Below are 13891 nucleotides of genomic sequence, written 5' to 3' on the forward strand. Positions count from 1 at the left end.
TGACCCCGGTGTGATTTGAACACACAGCCTTCTGATCTGGAGTCAGATGCGCTACCATTGCGCCACGAGGTCAGGGCTGGGAGATGCTCTCACCAAGTGTCATCCCGGACCTTCTGGCCATGGGCCATTCTTTGCAGGAAGAGGACTTTCCGTTCATCTGACAAAAGAGTAGGAGCAGCTTTGCCAGGTTCCTCGCTAAGCCTGCAGGGAGGGCTCTAAATGAGGTACTTCAGAAGAGGAAGGTCAAAACATGACCATTCCTCAGAGCAAACCCTGCAGGGCCTCTCCCATGAGAAAGAGGTTCCTGAGCGTGGTGTCTCCAGAGGGGCAGGAGGGATTGCGGCCCACCACCTCCCCAGGGAGAGACCCCATTCACCTGGCAGATGCACAGCACCCAGCTCAAGCCCTGTGGCAGGAGGGACCCTGATGCCTTGTGTACAGCCTGGCTGGGGTCACCTTCCCCTCCAACAGGAGGATGGAGTGTGCTTTGAGTTCAGCTGCCCCCAGACATCCTGGACCCGTGCTGTTCACTTTGCACCTCTGCCCCATCCCTCGCTGAGCTTTCACCCTCCACTCAGGACTGCGGGCATCACTTGGCTGGCCTCTCCTCAAGGGTCGGCATCGTCTTCTCTGCCTCCCAAAGCCCTTTCTCCTGGGGGGGCTCCCGGACACCCCTGGGGTGCTCCCCAGGGCGAGGACATCCCCACCGGGTCCCTACTGGGGGGGCCGGGCCCCCTCAGCCTGACCTCGTGGCGCAAGGGCAGCGCGTCTGACTCCAGATCAGAAGGTTGTGTGTTCGAATCACACCGGGGTCAGCCCTGGGGTGCTGCCGGACACCCTCTGTATTGCCCCTGACCCCCTGCGTGAGGGGCAGCGCTCTGAAAGGCACTGGCCGGCTACAAGGGGGCACCTCAGGAATGCCTGAGCATGGGAAAATCCCATGCCAAGAGCTTTTCTTTCACTTGAGAGGTTATGGGGCACCTCCAGAGCGGAGGCCAGTGCAGGGACGGACGTCTTCTGCTGGGTGGCTGCTACACGTGGCCTCACCAAGAAGCTGAAGGAAGTGAAGTCTTCCTCACCAAAGTGCGAGAAGCTCTTCGGAACTGCCTGCTCAGTCAGTCACTCCTGGGGGACACGCACTTACCCACAGCCAATGCTTGCCTGGGAGGGGAACATGGGGTGCTACAGACGCCCCAAGGGATATCTGGAGGTGTTCAAGGACAGCCACTCAGTCAAGGATTATGGAAACGCAGACGAGGGTCTGATGAACAATACCAGAAGGTTCTTTCACAATATTAACAAGGACAACCTGGGGACCTCTAACCTGGCCAAACTTTACTCAGAGCCCAGGGGAAGACTCTCACATAAATACTCCCAGAAGCCATGCCCAAAGGAAGGGAGGCTGTGATGGTGACTGGAAACACTGACCGTGGCCTTACCAAGGGCACACGGCTCTCGGCCGGCGTGGTAGGTTTCTCTGAAGAGGAGATGACTTCCTCGGTCTTCAAAAGGGCACCGACCGACACCGCTTACCCTGACTACGGTTTGACCTCTGACAGGCTCTCCCAGGCTCATCGCCGTGGCAGGACACCGGCACAGCACCCGAGCTGAACCGCCAGGCAAAGCAAAATGTCTGGGACCGGGGACCGCGGGGGCTGCCGCCGGCCGTTGGCAGCCCCGCCGACCTTCCTCACGGCTCGACCTTGCGTGGGGCGTTGTCTGATGGGCGCAGAGGGTTCTGCAGGACGCAGGACGCGGGCAGCCGGGCAGGCCCGGGGGGCCGGGGGGGGATGGCCAGGGGCCCGGGCCAGTGGCGCAATGGACAACGCGCCTGACTACGGATCAGGAGATTGCAGGTTCGACTCCTGCCTGGCTCGACGCTTTTAGCCTGACAGCCTCCCGCTCCCGCCCTGACGGCCTGCCTTCTGCTGCCAGCACACCACCCCACCTCTCCTCAGGGCCTTCTCAATCCCCACAGCGCTTGCCCTGCGCGAAGGAAAGCAAAGCAAAGCAAAGCGCTCCTCCAGGCCTCACCGTGCGCTCGGCCACCCTAGCACTCTCCTCTCTTCTCTAAGCGCTTCCCTCTCTTCCCACTCCTTAATCGTGCTCCACGCGCGGAATCCTGCGCACAGCTTTGGAGCACCCCACTAGAAGGACACTGAGGCAATGGAACAAGTCCGCTGGAGGGACACCAAAATGGCCTGATGTTGGCTCTATGGCTTCTCCTCACACAGCAAGGGAACTGGCTTTAGTTGGCCTGGGGAAGAAGAGGTTGCAATCGGCACCTCGTAGCACACTTCCTTACAGTACCCGTGAGGAGGTCATCAAGCCAGGCCCTTCACATAATCCTTTTGTGATGAAAGGATGAGAGACGGTAGGTATAAACGGTAATGGGATGTTCTGTCCAAATATGAGGGAAAAGTATTTTCCCAAAGTTTTTTGTCATTGAGAAAGGTGGGCAGGAGAGAGGGATAGAGAGAGGGAGTAAGAAAGGGAGGGAGCTACAACCAAGGCATGGGAATGGGGCCTCATCAGGTAAGTTTTCAGCTGGTGCAAAAGGTGCCCGGTGGGTGCCAGGGTTAATGACTGAGGCAGGGGAGACACCTCGCCTCGCAGGAGGCTCAGCTGCAATGCCCAGTTTATCAGGGTTGGGGTCAGCCCTGTGTCTCCTGGGAGCAGTAGTGGCCAGCTCTGGGGTGGTCCCCACCGGAGGGACATCCCCACCACTCAGGCTGGGTCCGTGCCCGGGGGCTACATCCCTCCATGTCGACCTTGCAGCACAACGGCAGCATGTCTGACTCCAGAGCAGGAGGATGTGTGACTGAATCACACCAGGGTAAAGGCTTCCCATTTCTGCAGGGTGCTGCTGGGGTGCTTCCTCTCCACGTGGCAGGACTTTCCTTGTGTCTTCTCTAAGGTTCATGAGATTATTATCAGCCCATTTCTCCTCTCTCAGAAGGCCCCTCCAGGGCTTACAGTGGAGCTGGGCATGCAAAAATGGGCAGAGCTGGGGCCTACACCATATCCAAGGGACGCCACAGCAAACCCCACAGCAAAATGAAGATGTGTCCCCAACTGCCACCCTGTAGTCTGAACAGACCCAGTGCTATCAGCCTGTCCTGGCACGTCATGTGCTCTGGTCCCCACTGACCTTTGAGTCTCACATTGGTCTTGCTGCTGTTTGTCAGTGCCTTGAAAAGTTCTGTATGTGACACTGATGAGCTCCATGCAGAGCACGGACAGGCCACCTGCCCACAGGATTATGTGAAGGGCCTGGCTTGATGACCTCCTCACGGGTACTGTAAGGAAGTCTGCTACGAGGTGCCGATTGCAACCTCTTCTTCCCCAGGCCAACTAAAGCCAGTTCCCTTGCTGTGTGAGGAGAAGCCATAGAGCCAACATCAGGCCATTTTGGTGTCCCTCCAGCGGACTTGTTCCATTGCCTCAGTGTCCTTCTAGTGGGGTGCTCCAAAGCTGTGCGCAGGATTCCGCGCGTGGAGCACGATTAAGGAGTGGGAAGAGAAGGAAGCGCTTAGAGAAGAGAGGAGAGTGCTAGGGTGGCCGAGCGCACGGTGAGGCCTGGAGGAGCGCTTTGCTTTGCTTTGCTTTGCTTCGCGCAGGGCAAGCGCTGTGGGGATTGAGAAGGCCGTGAGGAGAGGTGGGGGGGTGTGCTGGCAGCAGAAGGCAGGCCGTCAGGGCGGGAGCAGGAGGCTGTCAGGCTAAAAGCGTCGAGCCAGGCAGGAGTCGAACCTGCAATCTCCTGATCCGTAGTCAGGCGCGTTGTCCATTGCGCCACTGGCCTGGGCCCCTGGCCATCCCCCCCCGGCCCCCCGGGCCTGCCCGGCTGCCCGCGTCCTGCGTCCTGCAGAACCCTCTGCGCCCATCAGACAACGCCCCACGCAAGGTCGAGCCGTGAGGAAGGTCGGCGGGGCTGCCAACGGCCGGCGGCAGCCCCCGCGGTCGCCGGTCCCAGACATTTTGCTTTGCCTGGCGGTTCAGCTCGGGTGCTGTGCCGGTGTCCTGCCACGGCGATGAGCCTGGGAGAGCCTGTCAGAGGTCAAACCGTAGTCAGGGTAAGCGGTGTTGGTCGGTGCCGTTTTGAAGACCGAGGAAGTCATCTCCTCTTCAGAGAAACCTACCACGCCGGCCGAGAGCCGTGTGCCCTTGGTAAGGCCACGGTCAGTGTTTCCAGTCACCATCACAGCCTCCCTTCCTTTGGGCATGGCTTCTGGGAGTATTTATGTGAGAGTCTTCCCCTGGGCTCTGAGTAAAGTTTGGCCAGGTTAGAGGTCCCCAGGTTGTCCTTGTTAATATTGTGAAAGAACCTTCTGGTATTGTTCATCAGACCCCCGTCTGCGTTTCCATAATCCTTGACTGAGTAGTTGTCCTTGAACACCTCCAGATATCCCTTGGGGCGTCTGTAGCACCCCATGTTCCCCTCCCAGGCAAGCATTGGCTGTGGGTAAGTGCGTGTCCCCCAGGAGTGACTGAGCAGGCAGTTCCGAAGAGCTTCTCGCACTTTGGTGAGGAAGACTTCACTTCCTTCAGCTTCTTGGTGAGGCCACGTGTAGCAGCCACCCAGCAGAAGACGTCCGTCCCTGCACTGGCCTCTGCTCTGGAGGTGCCCCATAACCTCTCAACTGGAGCCACTTGGCCCGGCTGAAAGAAAAGCTCTTGGCATGGGATTTTCCCATGCTCAGGCATTCCTTGCTTTGTCATATATTCTACCAGCAATAAGACATTTTTTTCTATCAGAAATCCATCAGGCATTTTTCTCACAAACAGCTGTTGTTGCACCTTGGTCACGAACATCCCATTTCAACTGGGCCTCCTGCACGATTGGATAGAAACCGGATGGCTGCACCTCCAGCTGTCCCCTTCCCTTTCTCTTTCAGAGCATGTTTTTTTCTGCTCAACCCACCCTTGCTTTGCTCCACCTCCATTTCATCCTACATTGCTCCTCACTGCTCTACCTTCTGCCTAGCGTCACAAATTCTGACATCTTTGCACTCAGTTTCTGCTTGCCCCAGAGAGTGTGTTAAAAATCTTAGAGTTAGAGCTCTGACACCATTACTAATATGTCTCTTTCCTTTTTTAAAAAATAAACTAATACTGTATTTAGTACAAGTTTGTGATATAAAGCAGAACTTGTTATTACAAATGATCTGTTTCGGAAAATCCTTGAGAAATTAGGATACAAAATGAGAAAATGATTAATAAATGCAAATAAAAACTATAGCACCCAAATGAGGAATGGCATAAGTGATAGTTCAATAAATGTATTTATTTTCTACAATGGGTATAGTTACTTAGCTAAACTCAAAGCAGCTTGCTTGAATTACATAGCTAATGATCTACTTGTCCACTGTATAAAAATACATGAGATACACAATAATCATTTGGAGAGAAAGACCACCCCTGAGCTTTATCAGATTTTTATTTGTGGATAATTGTTTGGGAGTAAGTCACAGCAATCTCACCTGGGATAGCAGTAATCTACATTTCTACATGAAAATATTCTTCACGTGTGAAAAAAGAAATCTCAGCAGAAGACTTTCTAAAATCTTTCATTTTCAAGCTTTTGAATACGAGTTTTATTTTTAAAATAAATAACTGACATCATGTGGTTACTGCTCTCTGACTGTACAATGCCTTGCATTGATTAGCAAGGCATGAAGTGGGGTGGGATGCTGCTTTAGAAACCTGAATGTGTCTACAGGGAAGATGCCTACTTGTGCCCTCCGCAGCAGAGCTCCCACTATTACTATAGTTACAAAGTTTTATAAAGTTATAAAATTATATTAAGTTAGGCAAAGGTTAACTTTATAGTTACACACATATGCTGAATGTGGGCAACTCAGTCCCTAATATTTGGTGTCTTCAGACAAAAGCCATCCCTGCTCTCTGGCTATATTAAAAATCATCACGTATGTACTCTCTGAATTACTGATGCTGAAGATGGAGTGAAGAGGCAAGCATCCACATTTCCACCTGAGCAAACCCTACCCCATACGATGGGCCTTGATGTCCCTTCCCCTGCCAGCATGTCTTCCCGCAAGAGGGAGCCATGAACCAGCTCATGGGCTCCACAAGCTGCAGAGCAAGGCTGAAGGTGCATTCTGCTCAGTGAAGGACCCTCCATCCCTACACATGGCTGGAAATTCAGCTTCTTTCCTTCCTGGAAATACTGTTCTTTCTCCACAGCCCATCTCTTTTTTTTTGGCTCATCAGTCCCAATGGTCTTTGTTAGATTTTCCTCCTATCAGCCCACACTTTTCTAGAAGTGCAACCTCAGACGTGGTCATGGGGAGCTTCGCCTTCTCCCCACTGACCACCTCGCCTCATCTATCCCACTATGGTACTTGCTTGGTTTCCAAATGCATGACATAATGGGAGAGATTCAGCTGCCTAAATTCAGGCATCTAGTGTTGTGTTATGGGATATGCTGCCTGGTCTGTATTTGCCTCTCCAGAAGCATCCGAGTATCCCATAGACCTCTGTCCTGTTCAGATATCTTGGATGCTCCAGGACATCTATAGTGATATTGTGTTCAGACAGCTGAATCCTCCCTGGGTGTAGGAATCAGCTCAAAGATTTGGACAATTAAAGTAGGTGTCTCCACATAGGGGTTTATTTGTGTGTTAGATAGCTGATACACTGCTAGGGTCATAAAATGTCTTGAAGAGATGCAGGAGATATTTCTGGACACATGAATTTGCTGTGTTCATTTTTATTTTTAATCAGAATATATTGATGTCTGTAGGATATCAGTTTGATAGAATACTGAAATTTTTTAATTTGTCATCAGAACACCCTATTTTCCCCCCATGCCCCTTTCCAACTCCTTATAATGTTATAAATAAGGTCTGCTTTTCAGCTAGTTCGAGAAGCACTGCACCCCAACTGTCATCAAATTCTGCTGATTTACATTTCTATAACACAAATCTGTATAAGTGCTTGAGGGAAGCAGAGGTTTCCAATAATTTTAGTGTCCCAGGTTACTTCAAAGCTCTCCCAGGCCCATTGACTGAAAGCTTCAAAATGAATGAGAAGTCCTCCCTTCTCATGCATACTCCTTTCCTCACTCTCTCAAAGGAATGTGAGTCCAAGGGAAAGATTCATAGTTTTCTGAATCTACTGAAAGAAGAAAACAGACATTTCAAAGGATGGTGGAAGCTTCTTTGCCATTTCTGTCTGTCACTCGGATGGATTTATGTGTTCTTCAGCATATCCCTGGATATGCTACTCCAGGACATGTAGCTACAAAGATTTCACCTGTCAGACACTTCCCAGGAGCCATCATCATGATTTCAAGATGAGAATTACCTAATGGAGATCTTTATGGCTTCAGGACCCATGGCTAAGGCTCTTGTACGTCCAGACCCTCTGCATCTTTAGGAGAAGTCAATCCATTGAGTCACCTGGTTTTCATCCGATATTGATGACTGCTACATGCTTCCACAGCAGTTGCAGCAGGGATGCAGGTATCCTCTAGAAATACCTGTAAATACCTACCCATCACTTATCATGCTCCCATCAGAGGTTGTACCTATCCATCACTTACCATGCTCCCATCAGAAGATGTGACCTTGCTGGTGGGATTGATACCTATACAATATATATTTCAGGCTATGGCTTTTGTTAAATTAGCAAATGTAAATGTATGAGGTGAGTAGGGATTCTACTATACAGGCAACCTATCTCGATGTGGAAGTCTGGATTAGAAAGATCTACTCCACAGCAGAAATCATTAAAGGATTTATCTCTGTTGCCCAGAAGAAAGAGAAACAGCCATCTTCCAAAGCATGTCTATCCCACCTGCCTCAAACACAAATCACAGACAGGGTTGAAGTCTCCTCTGGAAGTTTTTGTGACTCCATTGACTCCAAGGGAAAACTAGAAAATGATGTTAGATTAGACAGCTGGGGTGGGTTTCATCCCATCTCTTTTGGAGGTTGACAGTACAGATCCCTCCATCTGAAGTAGTCTTCTGCATTCCCTTCATGGTCAATGGAGAGAAGCAAACAGTGGATCAGTCTACCAGAGCATCACACTGTAGAAGGGACACTGGCTAGCTGAGTGACTCCAGTGCAGGCTCTAAACTGTAGACATCTCAGGTGGGGTGAGGGGAACCCCACTTGTAATTTGCATGTACCTAATGTGAGACATACTCCTCCAAAAGACAAAAAATAGCAGATCCCAAATCATGGGTGATTCATCTTAATAATGTTAATCACTAAAATAATGATTAGAATAACTCTGCTCAGAGTTCTGCAGCTGTTTGCATTTTCATACCCTGCATGGAAATGCATGAAAAAGTCTCTAGCAGTCCTGTCTGCTGGTAAACTGGGAACAGCTCTTTCATGTGACCATTGCAATACTGGGCATGAGCTATTGACTGTATGGAGGGTTGGTGACTTTCTCCAACCCCAGCTGTAGGTCAGCTGCAGAACTGATCATTAGGCAAGGGCAAAGCTTTCCCCATGTGTTAGTATCTCTTCTGTGATCCGTATAAAACACATCTCACCTGGAATAACCTGGAAGAGGAGAAGAACAAACAAGAGCAAATGAAGTGCAGAGGCATCAAGGAAGAATGAGATAGCACTCCAAATCCAAAGATTTTTTCTGGGATAACATTTCTGATCATAATTTGAGGGGGATTGTGATTGCATAAACACTTACAGCCTGATAGTAAGGATATTCATGTGCAGTGGCTGGAAATTATAGGGAAAGATTTTGAATGTAAGATTATTGTACAAGCAGTTCTCTGGCAGGTTAACACACCTGAGGTTTTTCATTTGTCCTTCACTTCTCATGAAAAGAAAAAAAAAAAAAAAAAAAAAAAAAAAAAAAAAAAAAAAAAAAAGCAAACGTTTCCGGTCCATTATTAAACAGAACAGGACCATTTTTTGCAATTTTAAAAACAAGTTTGCAGAACTAGAAAGCTGGGTTCCTGCTCCAGCCTGACAAAGTAAAATGTCGGATCCTGTCTGAGAGCTGAGATACTCCCCTTGGCTTCAGTGGGAGCCTGAGACAACTGAAGATTTCTTGTCAAGGTCTCTGTTTCATCCGTTTCCCTGGAGTGCCTAAAAATGGGCATAAAGAGCTCTCCCGCCACATGCCTTCCTGGGGGACACAGTGGCACCTGCAAATTTGAAATGAAAAGCTAACAAAGAAACCAGAAAGGCAGAGAACAATTCACATTGACTAAGGGGAAGGTTTATATTGTTGATATCAAGGCCACTGGGTCAGAACAACATGAATAAATATCATATATAGAAACAGGCTCAAGTGACACTGGTTTCTTCTGCTCTGAAAGAGAACCCAAGCTGTCAGCTGCCATTTCAATATGACTGTTGGTAGCACAATTCAAACACTTTATGGACAGATCCTTATGAAAACTGCATCATTAATTTCACTTGTCTTCTGTTCTTTGTACACCTTCAAAACTGAAGATGCTTCAAACTCTGATAATCTGCACCTCATGTATGACTCTGCTGTATGTCCTGTGACGCAACGCTGGTTCCCAAGAGATTTTTTTCTCTACAAAATGACCACAACCAGAAGTTCACAACTGAGAAGAACATTTAGGAATTTCCCCAGTTGCCTGAGAACAGAGATGACAGCCATCCGAGAGGCCCTGTGACATTACAAATGTCGATGACTGTCTGGGGCTGATGGGTATCATGCAGGAGCAATGGGGGATCTGCACCCTCCAGGAGCAACAGCTGGAGGTCGGATGGGATCCCTGAGGCATCTTTAATGACAGTAGATACTCTTAGTTCTGGACTTGGCCAGCTAAGTACAAGTACCTACAGTGCACATTTCTGCATGTGTGTTGGCTCCTAAGGTCCTACTGTAGCCAAACAAGTGATGCGAGTCCTAGAACCACTGATTAAACATCTCATTCTCATGCAGCCACATCCATTCGGACATTGCACATTTCAGTGTCTGAGTATAGCACTGACCACCACCATTCATTAAGTTTCAGTAGACCACTCGTGAGGGTCCAGTGACCTTTTAAGTAAGTTAGGCCATACACATGGCCCTCTAGTTCTATGAAGATTGTCCCAGAGGTCCTGTGTCTTACTGGATAGTCCCAGGAGATTCTTTGGATACCCTAGAGCAGCCCACATGACTTAAGCCTATATATTTGGGCAACTGAATTGTGTCCATAATATCAACAAAATAATATTTTCAGAAAGAAAATCAGTTGTTTACTTGGTTCAAATTTTATTTTTCAGTTAGGGAAATGAGGCAGAAAATCATTTATTTGCATTGATGAATAAAGACTGCTAACATTACAGCAGAACCTTGGATCTTCTGCTATACTCACCATCATCAACAGTCTTCTGGTTCTCCCAGGTGCCTTCTCTCACACCAAAATGAGGGCTAATTTCCTCTGGGTGGTCCATTACCAACCACCTTCCTCTTTGAAGGTAACAAGTAACTAAGTTCTCCAGGTGGGTCGGTATTGAGAAGCAGCCTTCTCAGTGGCCAGGTAGGGAGGTATAATTACTTCTCTGCTTGTTTTTGTGACCCTCTGCCATTGTTCAGGTTTAGCCATGTGCAGCGGTCAAGCTGTACTCATTGCCTTCCACACTCATCACTGCCAAGGTCCTCCGGACAGTCAGGTCTATTCCCACAGCCTTATAAATGCAAGAGTGCTGCCTCCTCCCCTGCTCAAAGGTTCTGGCACTGTGGCCCTGTCTCCACGCTGCAGCTGAGACCTTCCACCATGCAGCTTTTCTCCTTCCTCATGGCTCTTCTCCTCTTCCTCCTCCAGGCTGTTCCAGGTAAGAGGCAAGACCCACGCTGGGGTCTGCCTGTGTAAGAGGTACAACTAGCTTGTGTGGTGGTGCAGAATGTATTCCTCTGGGCTCTTCAGCTCCTCCCATCAGAACCATTCCCTATTTATCAGTCTAGAAGCAGAAGTGAAAAATGAACTTATGATGACCAGATGTCAAACCAGAACCTCTCCACAGAAGCCACTACTGGGTGTTGGCTCCTTATGACTCTCTTAAGTCTATGCCACTTTTTGGTACTGCTGGAAGGTCCACTTCATGGAAATCATCTGCCTCTTCTTACCCCAGGGTCATAAATTTTCTCCTCTGTATAGTGTAGGAGAGTGGCAGAGGTATTCCCTTGTATTACTCAAGTTGAGCTACACCAGTGAAGTTTACTTTAGCTCTCTGAATAGGCTGGTTCCCCTTCCTCATCCCTTCTGCTGCACTTACTCATTTACTGATTGTACTTTTAGCTTAGCTTTTCTTCATGGCTAATAAAATTCTCCATCTTGGAGTAAGGCTTTCAGAGAAGGGAGGAACTGGGCAAACATTTTGTCCCCATTAACTGGGCCAGATCCCAGCTTTTGATTTTTTTTTTTTTTTTTAGGTCATAGGTACATATCATGTCAGGGTATACTAGCACCATGCTGTCCCTTGCATGACCAGCCTACAGCGTTTCATTCGCAGAACTTAGAAGCACCCAAAGTCTGGGCTGTCCCTATCCGCTACAACATGCATACCAAGTATATGTTCAGAAACTTGTCATCAACGGCTACATTTTTTTCTCTAGTTGTACAAATATTTTCCTCAGAGTCCTGCGAGGTCCCATGAGGCTTCTTAAAACTTTTAGAAAAGCTGCCTTGGGCTTTGGGGGTATTTGTATCAGACCCTTAATTGGGGTCCAAGGAACTTCAGCAGGAGGAGGACCATGAGAAATGGACTGAGCCTGCAGCACAGCTGGGAATCTCATTCTTCCTGTAGGTCTTGGCTTGCCCAAAGACACCTTACGTTGTGTTGGACACCACGGTTTCTGCTTCCATTCAAAATCCTGCCCAGAGCCATTTGCTGCTTTTGGAACTTGTTCTTGGCGTCAGAAAACCTGCTGCATAGGTATGTGTGGAAACCCTGCCCAGGTAGGCAACGTTTGGAGAGGAGATTACTAAGGTCAGCAAAACATAGTCTTACTCTCTTTTTCTCCAAATGGCCTAAGGCATCTCCTCCCATCAACAAAGATGGACTTGTCTGTTCCTCCACTAACATCAACATGGAGCACAGGAACAGACTTGCCATTTTGGGCTGATCAAATACCATGTAGCCCAACGTCCTATCTCGAACAGAACAGATGCCTGGGAAAATGAAAATAAAAACTGTGGTCCACACAGAGTTCTCCTTCCTTGATATATTTTCCTATAATAGTCTGTTGGGAGACTGCTGACTGGATCCATACTGCTATGTTTAATGGGTGCCAGCTGACCTCTTGTAAATTTATCTAATCCTTTCTGGACCTGCTTATTTTTGGAGATCCTCAATTGTCAGAGTCTATCATTAAATCAGTACATGCTTTATAGCCAACTGTGCTAATCAGACATAAGGTTCAGCTGATCCAGCATCCTGTATCTGTCCACAGCCAGAAATAGATGTTTCTATAATTACTCTGTGTGTGTAAAATGACTATTAATGAACACCGCAACCATATAATTACACTTCCTTATACACTTTCTTATATATTCTCCTGGCTTTCATGCATTTGCAGCTCAGGACTTTTAAATTTAAACATTTTTATGTTTAAAAGACCTTACTGTATTTTTCCCCCTTAGTTTAGGAATTCCTTCTGGTTTTGGTGGGTTTTTTTTGTTGTTGTTGATTTGGGGTTTTTTTGTTGTTGTGTTTGGGTTTTTTTAAAAAAAATCCCCTCTCCCCTCATAATTTTATTCAGTACCACACACTTCTGTACTGCAAATGATATGTAGTCATTCTGCATCCACCTTCCTCATACCTTTATTTTATGATATCCCTCCTTCAGTTGTTTCTTTTCCAAGTTGGTGGGTCACGAATTCCTCTTTTTACAGAAGTGCTCTGATAAGCCCCATTGTCCATCTTTGTGTCTTTGCTTTTGGAGACACAATAATGAGAAATTCATGACACTTTCCCTGTATGAGTTGGTTCAGATGCTGGTGTAATGTTTTTTCTTTGACTTAAATCCTTTTCATTGTAGACACAACATCAAACTTCCATACTTGTCAAGACGAGGGGGGTCATTGTGTGCCTCCAGAAATCAGATGTGTGCAGGAACAAGTGGGACTTTGCCCTCACAGAGAATGGAAGTGCTGCACAGAAGTATAATAAAGATCTCACAGAACTGAGGAAAACCACAGAAATTAATGGCTAAGGGAAAAAAAAAAAAAAAACAAAACATTTTCTTCCTAGTGTTGTAGAGATGTCTGCTGTTCTCAACGTGCAAAATGTATAATTAACTAGAGGCGGTATGTTTCTTTATATAACAAAGGCAATAAATACCAAATAAACATGTCTAGCAGTCTTATATATATGGAAAGAGGCAGAATGTCTCTTTATTACTCCCACTCAAAGAAATCCACAGAACCTTTGCTGTAATGTCCTTGGAAACCACATCCCCTCGTAATACAATCTTCACCTCCCTCCCTTTTCTGTCTTCCTTTCTTCCTTCCTTCCTTTACTTCCTAATAGAAGGAAAGACAGAATCTTTTCTTTCTATTAAAGTGATGGAAACAAGGACTGCCCAGCTGGCATGATCAGGACATGTCTACACTATACAACTCCCATTGTCTAAAGCAAGATGCCAGTCAACTGCTCTTCCTCTCCTCCCTATTTCTACCAATAAACTGCACCCAATTGAGCACAGGTACTACCTGTGGGAAGTCTTCCTGTGTGACTGGGCAAATCTATCTAAAACTGTCTATCTAAAAACGTTATATGCAGTCTGTGCTTCCCACTCTGGTAAGGTTGAATTTATTAACTACAGAAGTTTCACTCAAAATATAGATGAAAAACTGTTTGCTTCTGAGCGCCTTCTCCGTGTACTCAGCAGCTCCCAGTCGTGACTGCTGGCTTTCTAATTTCTCCAG

At 47.6% G+C, this 13891-nt stretch overlaps 1 protein-coding gene and 4 non-coding genes across 5 annotated transcripts; 3 read left to right on the forward strand and 2 right to left on the reverse strand.

The window, feature by feature from the left end:
- Positions 1–72, reverse strand: TRNAW-CCA. The gene has a single exon. It is a non-coding gene; the product is annotated as a tRNA-Trp (tRNA).
- Positions 73–743: 671 nt separating this feature from the next.
- On the forward strand, positions 744–815 carry TRNAW-CCA. The gene has a single exon. It is a non-coding gene; the product is annotated as a tRNA-Trp (tRNA).
- Positions 816–1804: 989 nt separating this feature from the next.
- Positions 1805–1877, forward strand: TRNAR-ACG. Its single transcript has one exon. It is a non-coding gene; the product is annotated as a tRNA-Arg (tRNA).
- A 1852-nt stretch (positions 1878–3729) lies between these two features.
- On the reverse strand, positions 3730–3802 carry TRNAR-ACG. Its single transcript has one exon. It is a non-coding gene; the product is annotated as a tRNA-Arg (tRNA).
- Positions 3803–10738: 6936 nt separating this feature from the next.
- Positions 10739–13130, forward strand: LOC104365149 (gallinacin-11). The gene is made up of 3 exons (XM_009971890.3): positions 10739–10796; positions 11769–11897; positions 13003–13130. The coding sequence occupies exons 1-3, from the start codon at positions 10739–10741 to the stop codon at positions 13128–13130; spliced, it is 315 nt and encodes a 104-aa protein (XP_009970192.3).
- The last annotated feature ends 761 nt before the right edge of the window (positions 13131–13891 follow it).

This window comes from Tyto alba, unplaced genomic scaffold (assembly GCF_018691265.1).
Source record: "Tyto alba isolate M040663 unplaced genomic scaffold, T.alba_DEE_v4.0 Super-Scaffold_40, whole genome shotgun sequence".
NCBI classification, from domain to species: Eukaryota; Metazoa; Chordata; class Aves; order Strigiformes; family Tytonidae; genus Tyto; species Tyto alba.

Excerpts from the sequence above, each read along its gene's own strand:
- LOC104365149 (XM_009971890.3), top strand. The coding sequence starts at position 10,739 with ATGCAGCTTTTCTCCTTCCTCATGGCTCTTCTCCTCTTCCTCCTCCAG. Across the intron at positions 10,797-11,768 it reads CCTCCTCCAGGCTGTTCCAG|GTCTTGGCTTGCCCAAAGAC; the intron begins GTAAGAGGCAAG and ends TTCTTCCTGTAG. Across the intron at positions 11,898-13,002 it reads TCAGAAAACCTGCTGCATAG|ACACAACATCAAACTTCCAT; the intron begins GTATGTGTGGAA and ends TTTTCATTGTAG.